Source organism: Cetorhinus maximus, chromosome 3, assembly GCF_964194155.1.
Source record: "Cetorhinus maximus chromosome 3, sCetMax3.hap1.1, whole genome shotgun sequence".
Classification (NCBI taxonomy): domain Eukaryota; kingdom Metazoa; phylum Chordata; class Chondrichthyes; order Lamniformes; family Cetorhinidae; genus Cetorhinus; species Cetorhinus maximus.
Genome location: NC_135881.1, coordinates 158,379,207 through 158,406,181, shown reverse-complemented (window position 1 = coordinate 158,406,181; position 26,975 = coordinate 158,379,207). Strand labels below are relative to the sequence as shown.

General features: G+C 41.4%; 1 protein-coding gene across 5 annotated transcripts in view; it reads right to left on the bottom strand.

The window, feature by feature from the left end:
- The window catches only part of trnau1apb (tRNA selenocysteine 1 associated protein 1b), a 65,661-nt gene that overhangs the window by 11,010 nt on the left and 27,676 nt on the right, over positions 1-26,975 (bottom strand). For 4 of the 5 annotated variants that reach the window (XM_078539165.1, XM_078539169.1, XM_078539166.1 and 1 more), the window contains 4 exons: positions 23,171-23,302; positions 22,623-22,742; positions 11,664-11,859; positions 11,481-11,532 (listed from right to left, as the gene is read on the bottom strand). In XM_078539165.1, coding sequence (XP_078395291.1) covers positions 11,481-11,532; positions 11,664-11,859; positions 22,623-22,742; positions 23,171-23,302 — 500 coding nt within the window. The remainder of the gene's footprint in view (positions 1-11,480; positions 11,533-11,663; positions 11,860-22,622; positions 22,743-23,170; positions 23,303-26,975) is intronic. The other variant, XM_078539168.1, reaches the window with a different exon arrangement.

Here is a 26,975-nt window from a genome sequence, read left to right as displayed (position 1 = left end):
TTTGGGTAATCTAGGTGATGGTGTCTCATCTGCTGGCTGGAGAACCGACAAAAGCTTTTTTAAGGAAGACAAAAACAGAAACAAATACCTGGAAAAACTCAGCAGGTCTGGCAGCATCGGCGGAGGAGAGCACAGTTGACGTTTCAAGTCCTCATGACCCTTCAACAGAACTAAGTAAAAATAGGAAAGGGGTGAAATATAAGCTGGTTTGTGGGTGTGGGGGTGGGGTTGTTGGGACAAGCAAACAGTAATAGGTGGAGATAACCAAAAGAAGTCACAGAAAGGACAAAGAGGTGTTGAAGGTGGTGATATTATCTAAAGGAATGTGCTAATTAAGAGTGGAAAGCTGGACAGATAAGGTAGATAGCTCTACTGGGGGTGGGGAAATACTAAAAGTGCTGAAAGGTAGAGATAAACAATGGGTGGAAATACATTTAAAAATGGAAATAGGTGGGAAAAGAAAAATCGATAAATTATTGGAAAAAACAAAAAGGGGGAAGAAATGGAAAAGGGGTGGGGATAGAGGAGAGAGTTCAAGATCTAAAATTGTTGCACTCAATATTCAGTCGGGAAGACTGTAAAGTGCCTAGTCGGAAGGTGAGGTGCCTCCAGTTTACGTTGAGCTTCGCTGGAGCAATGCAGCAAGCCAAGGACAGACATGTGGGCAAGACAGCATGTTGAAATGGCAAGCGACAGGGAGGTCTGGGTAATGCTTGCGGACAGGCCGAAGGTGTTCTGCAAAGCGGTCACCCAGTCTGCATTTGGTCTCTCCACCGCAGAGGAGACCGCATTGGGAGCAACGAGTGCAGTAGACTAAGTTGAGGGAAGTGCAAGTGAAATGCTGCTTCACTTGAAAGGAGTGTTTGGGCCCTTGGATGGTGAGGAGAGAGGAAGTGAAGGGGCAGGTGTTGCATCTTCTGCGGTCGCATGGGAAGGTGCCGTAGGAAGGGGTTGAGGAGTAGGGGGTGATGGAGGAATGGACCAGGGTGTCACGGGGGGAACGATTCCTAAGGAATGCCGCTGGGGGGGTGAAGGGAAGATGTGTTTGGTGGTGGCATCATGCTGGAGTTGGCGGAAATGGCGGAGGATGATCCTTTGAATGCGGAGGCTGGTGGGGTGATAAGTGAGGACAAGGGGGACCCTATCATGTTTCTGGGAGGGAGAAGGCGTGAGGGCAGATGCGCGGGAGATGGGCCAGACACGGTTGAGGGCCCTGTCAACCACCATGGGTGGAAAACCTCGGTTAAGGAAGAAGGACATGTCAGAGGAACTGTTTTTGAAAGTGGCATCATCAGAACAGATGCGACGGAGGCAATTGAATTGAGAGAATGGGATGGAGTCCTTACAGGAAGCGGGGTGTGAGGAGCTGTAGTCGAGGTAGCTGTGGGAGTCGGTAGGCTTGTAATGGATATTGGTGGACAGTCTATCACCATCGAACTGTAGGAATGTATCCTGAACAGTGAAGATAGGCTTGCAGCAGACAGTAGTAGAGAGCCTGTTGGCAGATTTCCCAGCTAGCACAAAGGAAAGGGAGCTCATTAGACTGCGCCATTTCAAAGGTGAATTTGAGCACAGGATGGAGCCCATTTCATGCAGGCAACTGCAGATTCAAATATAGCAAATGTATCAGAAACATACAAGGGGTAGGAGGTTTGGTGTCATTCCATCAAAGATTTGTTTCTCATGAAAATCTAGAAAGATGTCAGGAGCTGGGCCTAGAGGGAATCCCATGGCAACACCATCTATTTGGGCATACATTGTGTTGTTAAAACTGAACTGCACCAACTGCAGAGTTCATATGTTCAATCAATACCGATTCAGACAATGGCAGCGCAATAGATTGCCATGATATAGTGACATGGTGCAAAGGTCCATGGCTTCCTTGAGCGATATGTTGGTGAGTAGGCTAGCATTGTTGAAGCAGCACATGGCTATGGCATTGCTATTGATATTGTCTTCGCAAAGGTGAACTGCAAAATGGTGAACAAATCCTTCACCATGTAGGAGGAAAACACACAAGACATGTCCCTTTACACCCTACACATCATGAACTGGTCAAATGGTTGGGCGAGTTGTTAGAAACAGTTTTGATCAAGGACATAAACACGAAGTCATGGAAAATGATAAGAGTGCATCAAAAACAGTGGCATCACAAATGAATTGAGAGTGTAAAAACACTCAAACTTGGGAGTGGCAGCAAACTGAGGATGACACCCAATTACTCCAATGGTTTGCAGAATGGGCAGAAAATGGTGGATCTTAATATGGAGAAGTGCAAGGTGATGCAGTTTAGCACAAAGAATAGGGAAAAGGAAGGGGAAGGGCAACGATATAGTTATAAGGATTGTACAGGGACAAAGAGACCTGGGGGCTCCTGCACATAGAATTTTGAAGGTGGCACAACATATTGAGAGAGAGCAGTTAGCAAAATATATGGAATCTTGGGATTCATAAATAGTAAGTAGGGAGTACAAAGGAAAAAAACCAGGGAACTACAAGTTCAACTTGTTGACCAAGTGTGGCATCAAGGAGCCTTAGAAAAATAAGTCAAATGCGAATCGGGGTAAATTCTCCACTGGTTGGATTTGTATCTAGCGCAAAGGAAGATGGTTGTAGTTGTTGGAGTTCAGTCATCCTAGTTACAGGACATTACTACAGGAGTTCCTCAGGGCAGTGTCCTCAGCCCAACCATCTTCAGCTGCTTCATCAATGACCTGCCTTCCATCATAAGGTCAGAAGTGGGAATGTTCGCTGATGATTGCACAATGTTCAGCACCTTTCGTGACACCTCAGATACTGAAGCAGTCCATGTCCAAATGCAGCAAGACCTGGACACTATCCAGACTTGGGCAGACAAGTGGCAAGTAACATTCAGGCCACACAAGTGCCAGGCAATGACCGTCTCCAACAAGAGACAATCTAACCATCACCGAATTCACTGAACCCCCCACTATCAACATCCTTTGGGTGGGGGGTGGGGGGGAGAAAGAGAGGGGGGAAGGTTACCATTGACCAGAAACTGAACTGGACTAGCCATATAAATACTGTGGCTACAAGAGCAGGTCGGAGGCTAGGAATCCTGCAACAAGTAACTCGCCTCCCAACTCCCTAAAGCCTGTCCACCATCTACAAGGCATAAGTCAGGAGTTTGATGGAATACTTGCCTTGCCTGGATGAGTGCAGCTCCCACGACACTCATGAAGCTTGACACCGTCCAGGGCAAAGCAGCCCGCTTGATTGTTTGTGCATGTGGTGCCATTCACTTCCTCCACTGTTGATGCACAGTTAACAGCAGTGTGACCATTTACAAGATGCATTGCAGGAATTCACCAAGGCTCCTTTGACAGCACCTTCCAAACCCACAAGAAGGACAAGGGCAGCAGGCACATGGGGGCATCACTGTCTGGAATTTCCCCTGCAAGTCACTCACCATCTTGTGTTGGAAATATATCACTGTTCCTTCACTGTCACTGGGTCAAAATCCTGGAACTCCCTTCCTAACAGCACTGTGGGTGTACCTACCATGGACTGCAGCGGTTCAAGGTGGCAGCTTAGCACCACCTTCTCAAGGGCAACCAGGGATGGGCAATAAATGCTGGCCCACCCAGCGAAGCCCACATCCCATGAATGAATTAAAAAAACCTTTGGTTAGGCCATGACTAGAATATTATGAATAGTTCTAATCTCAACTCTTGAAGGATGCGAGGGTCCTTGAGTGCAGGGGAGACTAACAGAATGGTTCCAGAGATGGATTAAAGCTACAAGGTTAGGTTGGAGAAACTGGAGCAAAGGAAATTGAGGGGTGATTCAGTAGAAGTTTACAAGATGATAAGTTTAGATAAAAGGCAGGCAGGCAAAAGTAAAGTTCTTCATTAGCTGACAGTAGAAAGACTAGGTGGCACAGGGTTAAGGCAAGAGCTGCAGGGGGGGGGCGCGGAAAGAGAGAGAGAGAGAGAGAGAGGAGGAAAAATAAGGAAGAACACTTGTACACAGTGGTAACAACCTGGAGTTTGTTGCAGAAAGAGGGAAAGAATCTGGAGGGTTGCAGGACTATGGTATAGAGCAGGGGAAAGGAACTGACTGGATTCCTCCATGGAGCACCAGCATGGACCATAGGCTCAATAGCCTTGTGCCATAATGACTGACTCATTTTCCCCATCTCAACGTTCAAACAATATTCTGCTTTTTCACTTTACACTTCCATCTTTACGCTATTCAACCTTCCATCATCATCATCTTGCCCACACACTCGTCTACATTTCTCTGCAGCCTCTTTTGCTTTGACCACTTAATTTCCCACCTTTGTATCAGTGCCCTAATCTAAACCAATACTGATCCTTGCAGTATATCACTAGTTACAGCTTGTCAATTTGAAAGTGTGCCATTTATTCCTACTCTTCATTGGGCAATTGTCAATCCATGCTAATATTACCCTCAATTCCATGATCCAAATTGTTTAATAACCACATGTAGCATCTTATCAAGTGCTTTTTGAAATTAGGTACATGTGTACTGCATGGAGGAAAACTCACCATATGGATTCACTGTAAGCAGCCATTATTGAACAACTTTTTTTTATTTACACTTCCCTGACCAAGAGGGCAGCAGGGATAGCAATGGCAATAACTCCATTTTAAAGTGTAAAGTAGTCCATGCACATAATTAAACCAACAACAATACCCAAAATTTGACTGATAAAACAAATATGCAACCCACCCGAGTAATCAAGGTAATTTTTCTTCCTTCCCACAGCATGTTTCTGTTGATGAGTTATATGGACTCGAAACATTAACTGTGTTCCTCTCCGCAGATGCTGTCAGACCTGCTGAGTTTTTCCGGGTATTTTTGTTTTTGTTTTGGATTTCCAGCATCCGCAGTTTTTTGCTTTTATCTTTCAATTAACCTACCTGGATTCTCTGTTTAGGTATCATCCTCCATTTCTATTATCTTGGCTCTGCTCTTTCAACATCTGTGTCAAACCTGACTTTGACTACCAAAGCCACCTCATGGTTGGTACTGTGACATAATCAAAGACCTTGACTCACTTTGCTCTACAGGGGGACTCCATAATACCAGGACTGTAGGAGGAATTTGGACTATAGGTGGTTTCTCATGTTCCTTTTGTCAGATTTCTCTTTCAAGCAAATGATTTACATGACACAGAGTCTCTCTCCAATCTTTATTGGATGTGAATGCACCTAGTCTCTTTATAAGAACTCCAATCACATACTTTTCCTTATTATCCTAGTATTTTTCACCAGACGTTCTGACCAGCACTGAAATCCCAAGTTTCATGCCTGGTGTATGATTCACTTGGTCTTGCTTTTTTTTTGTGCTTACTTTCACCTTGTCCTAGGAGTGTGTTTAAACACTTTAAGACGTATAACCTGTGGCATATTCTGTAAGAGAACAAAATTGTCAAAGCACTTAATCTAATTACTGCCTAGCTCATCACCTAGCAAATACTTCTGTGAAGATCTCTTCATAATGTCGCACTTCTTTCTATATAACCCAGCATGCTATGGTGGTGCTAAATGTTTGACTCCATTCTTACTCAAAATATTCAAATTCTGCTGACATGAATGCTGGACCATCACCTAACAGCAACACCTCTGGGAAATCATAAATTGCAAACCAATTTCTCAAAGCCTCAATAGTTTTAGCTTTTTTGTTGTATTGGGCAGTCTCAATATTTATTCAGCAGGTCTGACAGCATCTGCTGAGAAGAACACAGTTAACGTTTCAAGTCTGCATGACTTCATCAGAACAGTTCTGATGAAGAGTCATACTGACTCGAAACGTTAACTGTGTTCCTCTCCGCAGATGCTGTCAGACCTGAGTTTTTCTAGCTATTTTTGTTTCAGGTTTCCAGCATCCGCAGTATTTTGCTTTTATTAATATTTATTCACTTGCTATCAACCAAAACAAGGTTCTCTTTCCTTTCCACTTCAAAGAAATTAATATGGATTCCACAGTTTGCTTGTGTTTCACCATGGAATGAAAGGAAGTTGGATTATTTCTCCTTCTGAGACACACTTCATAACTTTTCACTTACTGTTTCCAACTGCCAAAAAGGTACTAGCCTAACATGTAAAAAAAGGCAGTACATTAAATCACAGGTGACTTTAATCTTCATGTAGATTGGGAAAATCAAATTAGTAGAGATAGGCACAAGCAAGAATTCATAAGAGTGTATTCATGACAGTTTCTTAGAATAATATGTTGTTAATCCAACCAGCAATCAGGCGGTTTTGGATCTGGTAATGTGTAATGAGGCAGGTTTAATAAATGATCAGAGTAAGGGATCCTTTAGGAAACAGTGACCAAAATATGGTAGAATTTAGCATTCATTCAGTTTAAGTGTAGCTACGAGGAGAGATTGGATAGGTTGGGGTTATTTTCCTTAGAACAAAGAAGGCTGAGAGGTGATTGAGGTGTACAAAATTATGAGGGGAATAGACAGGATAAAATTGTTTTCCTTGGTGGAGAATTCTAGAACCAGGGGACATAAATTCAAGATAAGTGGCAGAAGGTGTAGGGGGGACATGAGGAAGAACTTTTTTTTTTTAAAAACACAGAGGGTAGTGGGTGTCTGGAATTCGCTGCCCAAGTTGGTGGTAGAGGCAGAAACTCTAAACTCTTTTAAAGGTAACTGGATCTGCACCTTAAGTGCTGTAAGCTGCAGGAATATGGGCCGGGTGCAGGAAGGTGGGATTAGAAAGGGCACCTGGGTGTCCTCAGGCTGGCATAGACAAGATGGGCCAAATGGCCTCCTTCTGTGCTGTAACTTTTCTATGGTTCTAAGAGAGAGAAACTTGGGTCGGAAACAACTGTGCTAAACTTAAGGGTAATTACAATGGAATGAGGGCAGAGTTGATTGGAGTGGACTGGGAATGCAGTTTAGCAGAAAAGACAGTTGATGAACAATGGCAGACATTTAAGAAATTAGATCATGGCTCTCAAAGATATATCCCAGTGAGGAAGGATTCAAGGAAGGGTATAAACCAACCATGGTTAACCAAAGAAGTTAAGGACACTATCAAATTAAAAAAAAACATACAATGTGGCAAAGATTAAAAAGTGGTAAGCCAAAGGATTGGGAAAGTTTTAAAAACCAAAAGATAACCAAAAAAAAGAGAAAATAAACATGGAGGGTAAACTAGCAAGTAATGTAAAAACAGACAGCAAGAGCTTCTTTACATGCATAAAAAGGAAGAGAGGCCAAAGTGAACATAGGCCCCTTAGCGAATGAGGCTGGGGAAATAATGGGGAACCAGGAAATGGCAGAGGAGTTGAATAAATACTTTGCTTCAGTCTTCACGGTAGAAGATACTAATAGCATTCCAAAATTACTAATTAATCAAGGGGAGGAAATAAATACAATAACTACCACTAGAGAAAAAATACTAGGAAAACTAATGGGGCTAAAGGCCAATAAGTCCCCTGGACCTGATGGGTTACATCCGAGGACATTAAAGGAAGTAGTTACAGAGATAGTGGATGCACTAGTAGTAATCTTCCAAGATCCCTTAGATTCTGGAGAAGTCGTAGAGGATTGGAGAACAGCCAATGTAACACCCTTATTCAAAAAGGGAGGGAGACAAAAACAGGTAACGATAGGCCAATTAGCTTAAAATCGGTCATTGGGAAAACGTTAGTCTATTATAAAGAATGTAATAGCAGAGCATTTAGAAATAAATAATCCAATCAAGAGTCAGTGTGGCTTCATGAAGGAGGAGAAATAATGCCTAACAAATTTATTAGAATTCTTTGAGATGATAACAAGCAGGATAGATAAAAGGGGAACCAGTAGATGTAATATATTTGGATTTCTAAAATGTGTTCGATAAGGTACTGCACATAAGGCTACTTAATAAGAGCCCATGGTGTTGGGGGGTAGTATATTAGCATGGATAGAGAATTGGCTAACTAATAGACAGAGTTGGGATAAGGGGGGCATTTTCAGGATGGCAATCTGTAACTAGTGGACTGCCACAGGTATCAGTGCTGGGGCCTCAATTATTTACAGTACATATTAATGACTTAGATGAGGGAAGTGAATGTACTATCAAGTTTGCAGATGACAAAAATAGGTGGGAAGGCAAGTGGTGAGGATGATACAAGGCATCTACAGAGGGATATAGACAGGTTAAGAGAGTGGCCAAAAACTTGGCAGATGAAATATAATGTGGGAAAATGTGAGGTTATGCACTTTGGCAGGAAGAATAGAGGAGCTGAATATTATTTAAATGGAGAAAGGCTGCAGAAGGCTGCAGTACAGAGGGAGTTGGGAATCCTAATGCAGGAATCCCAAAAAGCTAGCATACAAGTTCAACAGGTAATAGGGAAGGCAAACAGAATGTTGGCCTTTTATTTCAAAGGGAATGGAGTATAAAAACAGGGAAGTCTTGCTAAAACTATACAAGGCACTAGTTAGACCACACCTAGAATACTGTGAACAAATTTGGTCCCCTTACCTAAAGATATACTAGCATTACAGGCAGTCCAGAGAAGGGTCACTAGGTTGATCCCAGGTATGAAGGGATTTTCTTATGATGAGAGGTAGAGGTTGGGCCTGTACTCATTGGAATTTAGAAGAATGAGAGGCGACCTTATTGAAACACAAGATTCTTAGGGGGTTTGACCGGGTAGATACTGAGAGGTTGTTTCCCCTTGTGGGAGAGTCTAGGACCAGAGGGCATAATCTCAGAGCCCATTTAAAACAGATGAGGAGGAATTTCTTCTCTTAGAGGGTAATCAATATGTGGAATTCTTTACCGCAGGGGGCTGTACAGACTGGGTCGTTAAGTATATTCAAGGCTGAGATAGACAGATCTTTAATCAGTAAGGGAATCAAGGGCTATGGGGAAAATGCAGGAAAGTGGAGTTGAGGATTATCAGATCATCCATGAAATCATTGAATGGCGGAGCAGACTCGATGGGCTGAATGGCCTACTGCTCCTACGTCTTATGCTGGCTGTATATGGTCCTTTATCTCAACTTCAGCCTTGTGATAACTAATTTTAGTCCTCCTTGCTCCACAACACACAATGTCAGATGTATTCTGATCCCTACATAAATAACTTGGCCCAGTTTAACCTTATTTTAGGTTAATTTCTTCCTATCAAGGAGACTTTGCTCCCTCCTACTACCATCAATGGCAAGTAATAGGGTACAATATGTTGATGCATCCAAACACTTAACAATGGACTGTTATTGGAGTAATAGTCAGTTTCACACCCGTTTTGCACAAGCAAATGGCACTTCAATTTCTTGTACTCTCCTTCAAAGATAACGGACACCATTGCAGCAATGAAGAAAATAAGTTGTGAATCTCCAACTTTACTGTGGGCACTTGAAATAAACATTCAGTCCTTTTATTCTCATCTTCCAAGTGCTGTTTCTCTTGCTCAGAGTGGAACTCTTGATCTTTCAGTTCGATAACAATTTCTATTTCCATATCTATCATATGCGCATTTGAGGACATCCAGACTCGAACTAACTTTAGATCTACCCGACCTGGTGCATGGCTGTGACTTGGTGCTTTAATGTAACCTAGAGAAACACTGTTTCCAGCCTGCCACCTGGATATGATCGACTTTCCCCACAGGCCTAGCACTGGCTGGAAATGGGGCATTTAGGTGGTTCATGACAACTGTAACATCTAAATTTCTGACTGAGATGGTGAACATAGCTGCCATAGCCTGGCTCGGGAAAGAACTCGCTCGCAACTCTTTCTGCCATTTCCATGGCTGTGGCCTCATCAGCTTATTGCCTTTGCTCAAAAGCTTGGCCTGGATTTTATTGTTCTTTAGGCCTCCTACAAACGTCTCTCTTCAGGTTGCTTTCAATTTCATACCATACCCACAGTGGTGCAAGTTTCATTGTAATCTGCAATGGTTTCACTTAGCAACTGCTTTCTTTGACAGACCATAGCTCAGTGCAGTTTTATATTTTGTAATGTAGGAGTTCAGAATTTAATTAATTTCAGCATGTTCCTCAGTGGGGTCTTGTGGGCAACACTGATTTGACAACTACCTCAAAAGCACCTGACCCCATATGGTGAGGAAAACATTTACTTTATCCTCATCTATTATTTGCTTTCAGTCAAATATGTAACCATCATTCTTAATTACACGAGTCCTATTTGTTAGGTTAGTACCTAACTGACTGACTGAGCTATACCTGGACATGGTGTGCACAGAGCAATCTTTCAAAATGATTGAACTTCCTAAAAAAAATGTTCTTCAGTCTCTCAAATGAAAGGCAAAAGACAATGCAATTCCATCTGCATCATCATCATATTTCTGTAGTGTTTTGCACTGAGGAAAACTCACCTTGTGGATTCACTATAAGCAAATCTACACCTCCAAAATAGAGGGGAGGAAGACAATATAACAAAGTGCTTGGCTATTACAATATATTACACTACATATCCATTGTTCTGGTTACATTCTCAATAACTCAAATTTGTCAAACAATTTCTCTTCCAAAAATCCATGTTGACTGTTTAAACACACAATTTTCTAAATGGCCCCTTATCAAGTCTTTAATAATACATTCTAGATTTTTTTCCTGATGTTAGGCTAACTATCCTATTTTCTCTCCTCTTCCTTTCTTAAATAGCAGGGTTATGTTTGCTCCCTTCCAAGGCTTGGAAACTTTCTAGAGTCTGGAAAATCAAAACCAATGGATCCACTATCTCTACAGCTACTTCTTTTAAAACCTTAGGTTGTAAGCTGTCAGGTCCAGGGAATCTGTTGCCAATTTAGTCCCATTAATTTCTCCAGTACCATTTCTTATACTGATTTTTTAAGTTCTTGCTAAATCCTTGGTTCTCCATTATTTCCACAATGATTTTTATCTATTCTATAGTGAAGACAGAAGGCATTGCTTTAATATCTCTGCCATTTCCTTATTCCCCATTATAATTTCACCTGTCTCTGCCTCTAATAAGCCCACATCTTCACTAACTACTATCTGTAAATAGGAAGAGATACGAGGGGGTGCTTCATTTATTGTTCCGAAAAGAAGGGATATTATCCCTGGTGTGCTGGCAAATATCCCTCAATCAACAATACCAAAATTTGCTGGTCATTATCACATTGCTATTTGTGGGAGCTTCTTGTTGTGTGCAAATTGGTTGCTGTGCTTCCTACAATACTTCTAACTATTTCATTAGCTGTAAAGTGCTTTGGGGTATCCTGTGCTATATAAATTGCAGTCTTTCTTTCATGACACTGACAAGCAGCAGCAGTCAGAAGTACTGTTGCATTGTCCCCAATATCCACAAGATTGTATTGATTCAAATCACACACTCAAGCTCCAACTTGGAAATGGCCTTCAATTATTTAAAAATCAAGCTACAAACAGCATATCACATTTAGAAAGTCAACATATTTACTATCAACAGGATTAAGTATTTCTATCCTCGTAAGGACCCAACGTGATATAAATATTACATTTTGTATTTTATTTACCTTCCACGGGCTCCTCGTCAGTTTCCTCAGTAATTGTGGAATTTTGCTGAAACTGAAAAATATTTTCCAGTAAAATCAAGGATCATCAAAACTCAGCACAGGCAGACAGAGACAGAAAAGCATGAATGGAGCAGGGCACAGGCGCACACACACACGAGAGAGGAAAAGACAAAAAATATTTACCTCAGACAGTTGCGTCATTTCTGTGATTAGGGAAGAGGTTATTGCTGGTGCCTCAGTGGTGCCATACTGCGGGTACCCATAACTGTAGCCGGCATAGGGATCATACCCCCACTGAGAGTAATATTGTTGATACTGTTGATAGTATTGTGTATAATTGTATGTGGTAGTTGGTTGGTATTCTGGTTTGGTCTTTGCACTGAAATTACACAAAGTGCCCAAATTAAATAGTCACATTCCTTAATTATAGTCCAGTAAATGATAAAAGGAACAATCACCTCTAAATCAATATTATTGATTTTTGCAGCACATGACCACAGGTTTCCAAAAACTAGGTTAGGATGTCAGTCATGTACTTCAACAGGACAAAGCTAGGAACACTAATCTGGAAAAGAAACAACATGCCCTCACTATTATTTAGGGACCAGGTACTGAAGTATTTAAACTAACTTTCACTATTCCAATTCCAACTTACCTCTGCCAGTACCAGCACACATTGTGAGCAGCTCCTACAAACTCTGCCTGATTACTGCAAAAAGCCATCTTTTTGACTCTTAAAGTGAAGAATGAAACACAGACTCACCAGTTAAATAGGGGGAGATATGATCAGCTGTAATCCCTTACCTTTTAATGAATCATTAAACAACAATTCACTAACAACCATTTTATCATCTGCAGCTGTGAATTATTTGAAATGCATTATTAATCTAAATTGGGAATTATCATCAACTAATAAAAATAGCCAGAGTTGTTTAAAAGGACAGTTTGCGCAAGGCCGTTGTCAATAGAGATTCCTAGATATTAACATATGATCACAGGCAGTACAAATTATCTTTGACAATTCTTTTCAAGAACACAAATAATGACCTTACCTACACCAAATAATCATCACACTAGGCATCACATTATTGTGGCAAATGCAATGTTAAACTGCTGTGGTCCTTTCTCCTCCAACAAAAGTTTACCAAACACACTAACTTGTAAACAAGCTTGTATTCAATTAAGCCAATTTACACAGAGATTTGTGCTTTGAATAGCCACAAATTGGCTACTACAGCTTGACTCTTCAACAGAGCAAGGATGCATTATTTACACACCAGAAACATCTGACCAGTAAGTTCTTATGTGCGTAATGGGGTCAAGACAAAGATAATGCTAATTATTATTTGGTTTGTAACGCATTAAATCTTCCAATTTATAACAGTATGGGCCCAGACTTTGTTGTGGCAATGACAGTAAAACTTTCAGCATTTGCTCTTGTTATTCCACTGAAACTGATCAATTCGGACTTGAGCAGAATAGCGCAAAAATTCAGAAGTGTTCTATCTTAATACAGCCAAACACCTACTTCACTTTCTGAAAAAGCTAAATTACAAATGAAGAATTTTAAGTGTTTTTGGCTTCCTGGTTTGCTGTGTGTGGATACTTAATTTGATTGGTTGCCTACCTTATTTCCATCACTGCTGCTACACTGCTGCTATTTGGCGCCAGATTTAAACTGCTGTGGGGAAGGGGAAATTTCCTCCACAGCGATCGCTAGATCTTTGTAGGCAATTTTCTTCAAGGTCAGTAGCAAGTATCCTTGCTTTGCTGCTAAGTGCAAAATCCAGGCTATTATACCGATTATAAACAGAGTAGCTAGAATTTTAAAGTACATAGTTTATAAAACTAATCTACTTCATTCTCTAAATTCTTAAATGGTCTGTAAAATCTCTATTCAATTCAGAGCATTCAGGGGTGCAGGACACAAATCTGCTCAGCTTTCTGTACAAATTGGTGCTAACCTGTTTGTTTGATTCAGAAAACAGTACTTGGTGAAAGGAACAGAAATGTCTTAATTGTCTGACTGGGATGTCCCTTTTGGAACTGGAATTACAAGGCATATTTGTTTAGGCAGAGTACAGGATGTTGACCCTGCATTCTGCATTGTTAACCTTGCATTGAGAAGAATTGAGATAGACATTGAGTGCAAAAAGTTTTTTAAAAGAATTACTTGAATTTCGTGGCTCTTTGGGACATCTTAAAGCACTTCACAAACAATGGTCTACCTTTGAAGTCCAATCATTACTGTTACTTAAGTAAACACAACAGTTAACTTACATGCAGTTAAATCCCCAAAACAGCAATTTAATGCATGTTCAGATAAGTTGGCTTTGGTGGTTCCAGCTGAAGGCAGAATGTTGGCCTGGACTCTAGAAGAATTCCTTGCTCTATGTTGAAGAGTGTCATAGGATTTATCCTGTGCATTTGAGCAGGTAGGTAGGGCCTTGGTTTAATACAGAAAGACAATAACTCTACCAATGCAGCACTCCCTGAATATTACACGGGATTGTCTACACTATGTGCTCAAGTCCTAAAGCAGGGCTTGATTGCAGATCTTTCTGACATGAGAGTACAACCAACTCTTTAGTGTGAGATCATGCAATCCACAATAAGTGATGAGATAAATTATCAGTTAATCTGTTTGGCTGAGGGATAAATGTCTGTTAGGATACCACAAAAATGTTCTTCTTCTAATAGTGCATTAGGATCTATAACATCCACCTGAATAAAAAGCTGGGAACAGAAATAGGTTATTAGACCTCGAGTCTGCTCTGCCATTTAATTGGATAATGGCCAAACTGTACTTCAACTCCACTTACCTAACTTTGCCCCATATCCCTTGAGAAAGCCAACATGGATTTGTAAAGGGTAGGTTATGCCTGAAAAATCTGATTGAACCTTTTGAAGATCTGACTAAAGTAGTGGACGGTGAGGTGGGGGGGTGGTCTACGGTTGTTATTCAAATGGACTTGCAAAAGGCTTCTGATAAAGGCTGGGATTTTACGGCTCTGCCGCGGCGGGATCCCCCACGGCAGATGTGGCAAGCCATTCAAATGTCCGTTGACTTCAGCGGGATCTTCGGGAGGGTCCAGAAAATTCTGGTCAATGTTTCTCATAAGAGACAGTTAGCAAAGGTTGAAGTGCATGGAATTTAAGGCAATATAAAGCCACATATCCAAATTTGATGATGACGCAAGGATAGGTGGCATTGTAAGCAGTGTCGATAGAAGTGTAATATTACAAAGAGATATTGAAAGATTAAGTGAATGGGCAAAACTTTGGCAAATGGATTTCAATGTAGGCAAATGTGAGATCAGCCAACTTAGACCTAAACAAGATAGAAAAGGGCACTTTATATATGTTGAAAAAGCTAGAAATAGTGGAGGTACAAAGAGACTTGAGTGTCCAGTTATGTAGATTGTTAAAAAGTCATGTACAGGTACAGAAAATAATCAAATAGGCTAATGAAATGCTGGCTTTTATATCTAGAGGAATAGAATACAAGTGGGTTCAAGTCATGCTTCAGCTGTACAAAACGCTGGTTAAACTACACCTGGAATACTGAGAGTATTTCTGGATACTACACCTTTGTAAGGTTGGACTGGCCTCCGAGAGAGTGAAAGCATGGATTTACCTGAACTCCATGGGTTAGGTTATGAAGGGAGATTAAACAAATTTAGGTTGTATTCTCTGGAATTTAGAAGATTATGGGGTAATTTGATTGAAATTTTCAAGATATTAGGAGAAACAGATAGGCTAGAGAGAGAGATATCCACTAGCTGTGTGTCCAGGACTGGGGGCATGGTCTAAAAATTAGAGTCAGACCTTTCAGGGCTGAAATTAGGAAACATTTCTTCACACAAATGGTGGTAGAAGTTTGGAACTCTCTTGTGCAAATGGCAATTAATGCTAGATCAACTGTTAAATGCAAAACTGAGGATGATAGATTTTTCTTAAAGGTATTAAGGGAAATGGGGCAATATAATGTCCAACATAATTTCTATTATCTGCCACACGCAGGGAATGGGTGGTGCCAGTTAATGAAAAATGCCAGTTACCTAAGGGTTCTGTGCTTTCAAACAATCAAAGCGATGATGCGGGTGTCGAGGTATCGTGAGAGATGCGGGAACGTGCAAATCGAGTGAGCAGCGCCGATGCAACACGGTTCTGCAGAATAGTGGGAGGCCGAGACCAGAGTGAGGGCAGGCCACGGATAACAACTTCCCATGAGTTTGACAAGTTTCCCTAACCCTAACCCTAGGGCCTCATCCTGCTGCCGCTAGTATACCAGCAGCAGGTGGGCCTGTCGCCATGTGGGGAGCACGATAAGCAATCCATGCAGGGTTGCTTGTGGTCTCCTGGGAGGACCCTCATTCAAAGGGACTCAGTGCCTAAATAAGGGATCCGATATCAGGAAGGGCCTGCCGGGAGCCACCCTGCTACCCTCTTGCCAATACTTACCTCTGGCCTGGATCACTCCATGATCCTAGGCCTTGGGTGGGTGTATTTCCTATGGTAGTCATCATCTCCCTGGTGGCACTGCTGAACAAAAGAACTGCCAGCTTCTCATTGGCGGACAGGATCCTGATCCCACAGTAGGCCTGCCAATGGCCTGTTATGGCTGTGGGGCGCCCTTGTTTAATGTCAGTCTGTTCGAGTCCAACATTTCTTTTGGGGAGGGTGTAAGCAGTATGCTCCCCACCCACAAAGACCAGCCCCCAGTAGTCATAAACTGCACTCCCTCCAAGGCCTTCCTAAGGTGTGGTACCCATGACTGCTCGCAGTACTCCAAATGCGGTCTAACAAGGGTATTTTTGGCTTAAGCGTGACTTATACCCCTTTGTATTGTAGACTTCTAAAGGCCAACATTCCATTAGCCTTTCTGATTATTTTATGTACCTGTACAAATTTTAATGATCTATGTACTTGGGCTAGGGAAAATCCAAAGATATTCGATAAGTGTGTCAATGGGAAGAAGATAACCAGGGAAAGAGTAGGGCCCATAAGGGACCAAGGGGGCAATCTATGAGTGGAGCCAGAGGACATCGCTAGAGTGTTGAATCAATACTTTTTATCCGTTTTCACCCAAGAGAATGAGGATGAAGGTATCGAACTCAGGGGGAGAGAGACTGCAAGGTTCTTAAGCAAATTGATATAGGGAGTGACAAGGTGTTGGCAGGCTTAAAAGTGGAGAAATCTCCAGGTCCAGATGATTTGTGTCCCAGATTGCTGAGGGAGGCAAGGTAGGAGATCACAGGGGCTCTGACCCGAATTTTTAATTCCTCTCTGGCCACGGGGCAGGTGTCAGAGGACTGGAGAACAGCTAATGTGGTTCTGCTATTTAAGAAGGGTTGTAGAGATAAGCCAGGGAACTACAGGCCAGTGAGTTTCATGTCAGTGGTAGGGAAACTATTGGAGAAAGTTCTGAAGGAGAATATCTATCTCCACTTGGAGAGGCAAGGTTTGATCACGGATAGTCAGCATGGCTTTGTCAGAGGGAGGTCATGCCTAACAAATTTGATTGAATTTTTTGAGGAAGTGACCAAATGTGTAGATGAGGGTAGTGCAGTTGATGTAGTTTATATGGATTTCAGCAAAGCCTTTGACAAGGTCCCACATGGGAGACTTATATAGAAGGCAAATGTACATGGGATACAGGGTAATTTGATCAGGTGGATTCAAAATTGGCTTAGTTGTAGGAGACAGAGGGTGATGACAGAAGGATGCTTTAGTGACTGGAAGCCAGTGTCCAGTGGTGTACCACAGGGATCTGTGCTGGGTCCACTATTATTTGTCATTTATATAAATGACATAGATGACTAAGTGGGGGGTAGGATTAGTAAGTTTGCGGATGACACAAAGATTGGCTGGGTGGTTAATAGTGAGGGTGAGTGTCTTGGGCTACAGGAAGATATAGACGGGATGGTCAAATGGGCAGATGGAATTTAACCCTGAAAAGTGAGAGGTGATACACTTTGGAAGGAGTAATTTGACAAGGACGTATTCAATGAACGGCATGACACTAGGAAGTTCTGAGGAACAAAGGTGTGTGTGTTCATAGATCTCTGAAGGCGGAGGGGCATGTCAGTGGGGTGGTGAAAAAGGCATATGGAAACTTGCCTTTATCAATGGAGGCACAGATTACAAAAGTAGGGAGGTCATGTTGGAGTTGTATGGAACCTTGGTGAGGCCACAGCTAGAGTACTGTGTGCAGTTCTGGTCGTCACATTATAGGAAGGATGTGATTGCACTGGAGGGGGTGCAGAGGAGATTCACCAGGACGTTGCCTGGGATGAAACATTTAAGTTATGAAAAGAGGTTGGATAGACTTGGGTTGTTTACGTTGGAGCAGAGAAGACTGAGGGCCACCTGATTGAGGCGTACAAGATTATGAGGGGCATTGACAGGATGGATAGGGAGCAGCTGTTCCCCTTAGTTGAAGGGTCAGTCACAGGGGACATACGTTCAAGGTGAGGGGCAGGAGGTTTAGGGGGGGACGTGAGGTAAAACTTTTTTACCCAGAGGGTGGTGACAGTCTGGAATGCACTGCCTGGGAGGGTGGTGGAGGCGGGTTGCCTCACATCCTTTAAAAAGTACCTGGATGAGCACTTGGCACGTCATAACATTCAAGGATATGGGCCAAGTGCTGGTAAATGGGATTAGGTAGGTAGGTCAGGTGTTTCTCACGTGTCGGTGCAGACTCGATGGGCTGAAGGGCCTCTTCTGCACTGTATGATTCTGTGACTCCCAAATCTCTCTTGGCATCCAGTGTTCCTAGCTTTTCATTATTTGGAAAGTACTCTGTTCTATCCTGCTTAGATCCAAAGTGGATGAGTTCACATTTGCCTACACCAAAATCCATTTGCAGTTTTATCCATTCACTTAATCCATCAATATCTTTGTAATTTAATGCTTCCATCTACACCGCTTATAATGCTACCTATCTTTGTGTCACTGGCAAATTTGAATATGTGGCTTTCTATCCCATCACCCAAGATGTTAATAAATAGTTGAGGCCCCAAAACAGATGGAGGACATTACTACTTACATCCCACCAACTAGAGTAGGGACAATGGGTGGTTACTCAATATCTCTTGTCATTCAGCCAATTTCTTAAACAGGTCTACTGCCTTAAATTCATGGAATTCAACTTCAGCTAACAGCTGCTTACGACAAACTTTAAAATTGCCTTTTGGATGTCCAAATAAATAAGGTCCATAGATATTTCCCTGTCCTACTTAAGTCACCACTTCAAAAAAATTCAATTAGGTTCATCAGATATGACCTACCTTTATAAATCCGTACTGCCTCTCTCTGATCAGCTGAAAATCTTCAAGATGCTTAGCAACTCTATTCTTATTATAGACTAGTAATTTCCGAACAACAAATGTAATTTCTAAATAATATAATTCCTTGGTTTTCCTCTCTCATCCTTCTTAAATAACAGCATGACATGCACAATCTTCTAATCTAAAGGAACAGTTCCTGAATAGAGCGAACTAGTTAGGGCATCTGCAATGTTCTCACGTCCTCTAAAACCTTGTATGGAAAACATCTGGTCCCAGGAATTTGTTACGCTTTAGTGCTATTATTTGCTTCATTACTGTTATTTTGTTTATATTAATTTTGGTGAGTCACTGAGTTAATATTAACTTCCTTGGAATTTCCACTTGCTGACCTCTTTCTCTGTTGTCAATACCAATGTAAAGTAATTATTCAGCATGCCACCATTTCCTTATTTTCATTGACAATATCACCATTCCCACAGTGCTCCTGACCAGGTCATTTTTTTTTCTAATTTAATTGTAGAAGATTTGAGTTGATTTACCTTTGTAAGTTTCTTCTGATCGATCCTTTTTGTAGTTCTTATTCTCTGTGTTGTGACTCTTTGCTGTTCTTTGTGCCTATCCTATTCACCCCAATCTATGCTACTTCTGGCACTTTGTATGAGTCATAGAGCATAACAGCACAGAAGAAAGCCATTCAGCTTTTTAGTTTTATGTTGTCTTTTCCTTGTTTAGTTTTGCATGTTTTTATTTGGCATGTTTGGCTCTTGCCTCTTAGGGGTATAAACTGGCTGATACATATTATGTTCTACGTCAAACAACTACTGAGCTTCTGTCATTTTATCGATTAACGGACTTGCCCAGTTTACTGGGGACAATCTCTGTTTCACCCGAGAATTTTAGTAACTGTTTAATGTTTCTTTGGAACTCCCTTCCTCAAAAGGCAGTGGAAACAGAGTCTTTGAATATTTTTAAGACAGAGGTAGCTAGACTCTTGATAAGCAGGGGGGTGAAAGGTTATTGGGGGTAGGTGGGACCATGAAGTTGAGGTTACAATCAGATCAGCCATGATCGTATTGAATGGCAGAGTAAGCTCAAGGGGCTGAGTGGCCTACTCCTCCTCATTTGTATGTTTCTCCCTTTCAAACGCTATGTCAAACTGGTTCATATCATGATCGTTATTAGCTAAATGTTCATGCACTGTTTGACCATTTAACTAAATCTGTCTCACTGATTATTCTCTCTCTCTTCAGGTATGATGGCTTGAGAGGGCATTGGCGACCATGGACTTCCACGTTAACCTTCCTCTAGAGGCGTGGATCATCTTTGCTGGTCATTACTAAATCTAACATGGCAGTTTCCCTTGTTGGTTTTAGGTTGTTTGGAGGAACACAGTGAAGGATTGTAGGTCTGGAGGAGGTTACAGAGGTAGGGAGGGGCAAAGCCATGTAGAGATTTGAACACAAGGATGGCAATGAAATTGCCACAATGAAATTTCAGACTTTCAGGTTAATTCTTTTTCTCTCCCAGGTGCTGAGTATTTCCAGCAATTTTTGTTTTTATTTTGAATATGAACTTTAAATTTGGACCGTTGCTGGCCTGAAAGTCAGTGTTGGTCAGCAAGCAAAGGGTTGATGAGCAAATGGGACTTCATGCAAATCATACAGCCAGCCAGGAGAGCTTTGGAATAGTCAAGACTGAAGCAGGAATGAAGGTTTTAACTGAAGATGGGTTGAAGCAGGGATGATATTACAGAGGTTCCAGATGGTAGTTCAGTGGAGAAGATATGGTTAAATAGGCACCAAGTTTACAAACAATCTGAGGCAGTGGGAGTGGCCAAATAGCAGGGTGAAATTAGGGAATGGAATGGAGTTTCTGATGGGGGCTGAAGACAAAATGGTCTTCCCAATGCTTAATTGAAGAAAATATCTGTTCATCCAATTTTGGATGTCAGACAAGAAAAATAAGATGCAGTGGAAGGGTCACGAGAGGTGGTGGTTAGAGAGAAGTGATATCATCAACACACATATAGAATCTGATGGTGTGTTTTTCAATGATTCTGTCCAGAGGCACCTTGCAGATGAGAAATAGAAAGTCAAGGGTAGATTCTTAGGTACCTCCAGAGGTAACGTTGCAGGAGCAGGAAGAGAAGCCACTCCAGGAGAAATTCTAAATAGAACACTAGCAACAATGTAAATACTCAGTACTGCATTGATTATGTGCACCTAAACTGGAATAGGGCTTGAACCCACAACATTCTGAATTAGAGTTGGATGTTCTGCACGCTGACAATGCTACCATAAAATCCATTAATAAAATTGTGTCCACTATATTTGGCATTATATTTACTCGTTATAACTACTCATTAAAATGATCAGTTTCACAACCTTCCATAAACCAAAATGGTTTGGGAATTATTCCTTTGCTCGCACTAAATGATCGACAGTTGATTAGTTTGTAAAATTTTCCTATATTTCTTCCACCTAAGGTGTTGATTTTCAAACACGGACTTTTGGTACAGACTCACCCTCTGGGAGAACATATCTGTAAAATGTAATCTTAATTATCAACCTTTACTTCCCAGAATCATGTTTCACCTATCTTCTCAAACAGTGGAATTACTTAGTGATTTCTCAGTTCTCCAGTACAACTCTTCTGAGCAGAGATTAGTTACATTTTTACTACAACAGCTCCTTATTCTGTTTATTTTCCCTTTTTAAAAAAATACGTTTTTACTTATGTTCCTTTCACCTCCAGTGTCCCACTGCCCACTTTTAAAGAGAGAAAATTAAAAAATTCTGATTGGCAGAAACTAACTCCAAATAAACCTTTCAATTAATTGAGGCTCAGAGCTCAAGATTATTCCGGTCACCCATGATGCAGATGCATTTTTAATAATCTGAATCCCATTTGTGAACTGAAATCTGGTTAGTTCTTTCTTACGAACATACAAATTAGGAACAGGAGCAGGTCTTTCGGCCACTCAAGTCTACTCTGTCATTTGATAAGAATTGGCTGATCTGATTGTGGCCTCAACTCCCCCTATACCCTTGTCTTCTTTGTTAGTCAAGAATCTATCTACCTCTGCCTTAAAAATATTTAATGATCCTGCCTCCACCCACTCTCTGGGGAACAGAATTCCATAGGCTTATGAGCCTCAGAAAACATTTCTCCTCATTGCTGTCTTAAATGGGAGGCCCCATATTTTTAGACTGCATCCCCTAGTTCTAGTCTCTCCCACAAGAGGTAGTATCCTTCCAGCAATTACCCTGTCAAGTCTCTCAGGGTCTTACATGTTTCAATAAGGTCACTTCTCATTCTTCTAAACTTCAATGGATACAGGCGTAACTGTCCAGACTTTCCTTATAAGATAACCCCTTCATCCCAGGATTCAGTCAAGTGAACCTTCTTGAAATGCAATTAAGTCCTTTCTTAAGTAAGGAGATCAAAACTGTACACAGTACTCTAGATGTGGTCTCACTAATGCCCTGATAACTGTAGCAAAACATCCCTACTTTTATATTCCATTCCCCATGCAGTAAATGACAATAGTCCATTTATCTTCATCACTTGTTGTACCTGCATAATAACTTTTTGTGATTCATGTACAGTAGTACCAGGACACCCTGATCCCTCTGTACTGCAGAGTTCTGCATTCTCTCTCTATTTATACTCCAGCTGCCAAATTTTTGCTGAGTCACTTAACAGCCATATTTCCAGATTCCTTTTGTCCTCTTCTCAGCTTATTTTCCTACCTATTTTTGTGTCATCAGCAAATTTAGTAACTATATATTTGGTCCCTCCATCCAAGTCATTGATAAGATTTGTTATTCCATTTCCCATGCCAGCTTACCTTTTTGGCACTGCTATACTTATTCGGATGGGTTTTCCTCCTAATCCTTTGCTGTTCTGACATTCTTCCAAAGCTTTTTTCTGTTCTGCTTCATCAGAAAACCTGACAAACCCAAAACCTCTAATAAAGGAAAAAGAACAAAGAACTGTTACATTGCATCACATTGCATGGAATGAACTGACTTGAATCAACAGATTGTAAATAGTTTGATCCACATAATATTAGAGTTATTACTTTACATCTGAGGTATCATCAGTCCAAGTATTTGGTGTCCTTGTTAATCCTAGCTGGGACAAAAAGAACGTTCTTATTCAATGTATGGCATGGTTTTCATTAGCCATTGTGGTTTATAAAAACGGGCTGTTTCATAGCACATTGACAAAATGGCCATTTAATAATCATTAAGTTACAACTAAATTTCAGTGTTTAATACCAAAACATATAAATTACATTGATAATTGCAGTTTGCTGAGATGTCTTTCCTGTTAAGGTCTCTGTAGAAGTATACAAGAACTTTAAGCATTGATATCACAAAGCAGTTACAGTACCTTGAGTTCCCAGATGTGTCTGTCACCACTTTTCCACCTCTACAAGATGGATATTTTTTCACAAAGTAATCATACAGATGAAAATCATCAACTTCAGAAGAGAGATCACCCACAAATATGGAATATTCCTGTCTGTTGAATAAGACATATTTGCAGTGAAAATGCAGCTGGAGTGAAGGGTGACAGAAGCAATAAATTCTGCATTCCAACAATTGACCTTAGAAAGATGATGCACTTTGAAAGTGTTTCTATAAAGTTTAATTGTAAACATTATATAAAAAAACACTAATATGCTAATATTAAATGCAAAGATTCAAACTAATATGTGTATAAAAGCTTGAGGTTATATGTTTTCTGTTTTTCACCTTGGTACAGATATTAGTGGGGTTTAAGCAAAAGTTAAATCCTTGTGTAGATTTCTAGGGGTCTCCACTGCCCTGAGCAAACAGCTACCATATTAAACTATCAGGGGCATTTAAATTGAGTATAAGTGGTTCAGGAGTGACATCAGAATGTCTTCTGATTTCAGGAGTATCTCCTGGCAAGTCAACTTACAAGTTATGCCCAACACCTCCAGATGGAGTTTTTTTTATTACATTTCTGGGGCAGCATAATCAATCAGGAAGTCACCTAGCTGATGTTTTTCAGACAGTCGTCAAAAGATTCTACAACTAGTGGCCATTACATTCTCTCAGACCTGCAGCAGTCCAATTTCCTCCTTTGATTTGTGGTGCAAATCAGGGGTATCCTTGCACTAGGGGCTTGAATGACTTGAATTCTGAAATGCATGCAAATTCACATCTGTTCAGGTGAAGCTATTTCATTACTCCAGCCGTGCTTGGGTAGAACGGTGGTAAATAAGCATCTTTGTTTTTAAAATGTTAATTGAATTACACCTTCCAATGACGTTACACCTCAAATTGTGGCCTTATGAGATAACCATTGAGCAAAAAATGCTGAACTGGGTCATGTTTTGTCCACAAGAAGGAGGACAAATCAAATCTGGCCAACTATCAACATCAGCAAAGTGCCGCAAGGTGTTGTGGACAGCACTATCAAACAGCACTTATGTGGCAATAACCAGCTTGCTGATACTCAGCTTGGGTTCCACCAGGTCACTCAGTTCCTGACCTCATTACAGCATTGGTCCAAACATGGACAAAAGAACTGAATGCAAGAGGGGAGGTGTGAGTGACTGCCCTTGATATCAACGCCGCATTTGACTGAGTGTGGCATCAAGCAGTCCTGGCAAAACTGAAGCCAATGGGCATAGGTAGAAAACTCACCACTGGTTGGAATCATGCCTAACACAAAGGAAGATGGTTGTGGTTGTTGAAAGCAAATGATCTCAATCCCAGGACATCACTACAGGCATTCCTCGCGGTAGTGTCCTAGTGTCTTTAGCCGCTTCATCAATGATCTTCCCTCCATCATAAGGTCAGAAGTGGGGATATTCACAAACGATTGCTCAATGTTCGGAACCATTCACAACTCCTCAGTTAATGAAGCAGTCCATGTCCACATTCAGCAAGACCTTGACAACATTCAAGTTTGGGCTAATAACGTTCATAGCACACAAGTGCCAGGTAATGAAAGTCTCCAATAAAAGAGAATCTACTCTTGATATTCAAGGCACTATAATCGCTGAATCATTGACCCAAAACTGAACTGGACGAGCTACGTAAATACAATGGCTACAAGAGCAGGTCAGAGGCTGGGATTTCTGCAGCGAGTAGCTCACTACTGACTCCCCAAAGCCTGTCCACCATCTACAAATTAAGAGTGTGATGGAATACTCTCCACTTGCCTGGTGAATGTGGCTCCAACGACACTCAAGAAGCTCAACACCATCTAGGATGCATGGACTGCGGCGGTTCAAGAGGGTGGCTCACCACCACCTTCTCAAGGGCAATTAGGGATGGGCAATAAATGCTGGCCTAGAAAGAGAAGTCCACATCCCGTGAAAGAATAAAAGAATGGACAAAGCAGCCCATTTGATTCACACCCTATCCACCATGTTAAACATGAACTCTTCTACCAGCGAAGCACAGTGCCAGTAGTGTGTACAATAAACAAGATGCACTGCAGCAACTCGCCAAGGTTCCTTCGACAACACCTTCCAAACCTGTGACCTCTACCACCTAGAAGGTCAAGTGCAGAAGACATGGGAACACCACCACCTACAAGTTCCCCTCCAAGCCACACACCATTTTGACTCGGAACTATATTCCTTCACTGTCACCGGATCAAAATCCTGGAACTCCCTAATAGTATTGTGGGTGTACCTGCGCTAGATGAACTAAAGCAGTTCAAGAATGTGGATCACCACCACTTTCTCAAGGGCAATTAAGGATGAATAACAAGTGCTGGCCTAGCTAGTAACACTCACATTTCATGAAAGAATTAAAATAACACTTCTGTTAAGACAGCAGTTCAAGTGAATAAATACAAACAAATCAAAAATAGCACAAAGTAGCAATGAGGAAAGAATAAAAAGCAGAAGATCAAGCAATAAAATCCCTCAATTGTTTTTTTGAAAGCTCATGAATGTGTAATGGAATCATCCAATCAAATTTAGCAAATAATTTGATAGTGTTTTTAGTCAACATTTTCCTATTTCCACTAGATCATCATATGGAATTAGAAATAACATTTACGCTGCAGTAAAACATTAAAATTACAAACTTCTGGAAAATATTAACTTGGAAAAATTACAAGAGCAAAATACTGTAGATGCTAGAAATCTGAAATAAATAAAGAAAATGCTGGAAATACTCATCAGGCCAGGCAGCATCTGTGGAGAGAGAAATGAAGTCAGCAGCTTGAATTTTCGCTCCTGCATCCAGAGTGTAGAGTCGGGGCAATTCCAGTCTCAGCAAACCCAACAAGTGAAAAATTGCCCTAGAATTACAGATTTTCAACGCGGGCGGGCCAGGTTTTATGGGCATCATTGCAGGTCATCCCAGAAACAGTGTGGAGGCAGGCTAGACGGAAGGCCTGCTTCAGTGCATCAGCACTTCATCAAAGCAATGAGAAGAAATAATAAAGCAGAAAACAGCCCTCCAGTCTTCACCGCCTCACACACACATACTTCCTATGCCAACCCATGCCATCTCATGCACCCCCATCCACCTGCCATGGCTCCTCATACCTACTGTGCCGACCTATGCCACTCTTCCATCCCGCATGGCCCCTCATATCCTCCAAGACAACCTATGACCCTCTACACACTATCCTTTACCCATACACCTACCATGCCAACTCACCCAGTATCCACCATGGGCAGACCTCAGGACCCATGCTGCAATTAAATTAAGTTCTTAAGTATCTAGTCGTGAACTCGCTATTTTTTTAAAAAACTCTGTGATAAAAACTAATTCACTACATTTTCCTTTAATCCCTTATGTCCCTTGACATTCAATGGCATTATCTTCACTGAATCCCCCACTATCAACATCCTGGGGATTACTATTGACCAGAAACTGAACTGGACAAACCATATTAATACTGTGGCTACAAGAGCAGGTCAGAGGCTAGGAATCCTGCAACAAGTAACTCACCCCCTGACTCCCCAAAGCCTGTCCACCATCAACAAGGCACAAGTCAGGAGGTGATGGGATACTCTCCACTTGCCTGGATGAGTGCAACAACACTCAAGAAGTTTGACACCATCAAGGACAAAGCAGCTGACTTGATTGGCACCCCATCCACCACTTTCAACATTCATTCCATCCACCACCAACGCACAGTGGCAGCATCTACAATATGCAGTGCAGGAACTTACCACGCCTTCTTAGACAGCACC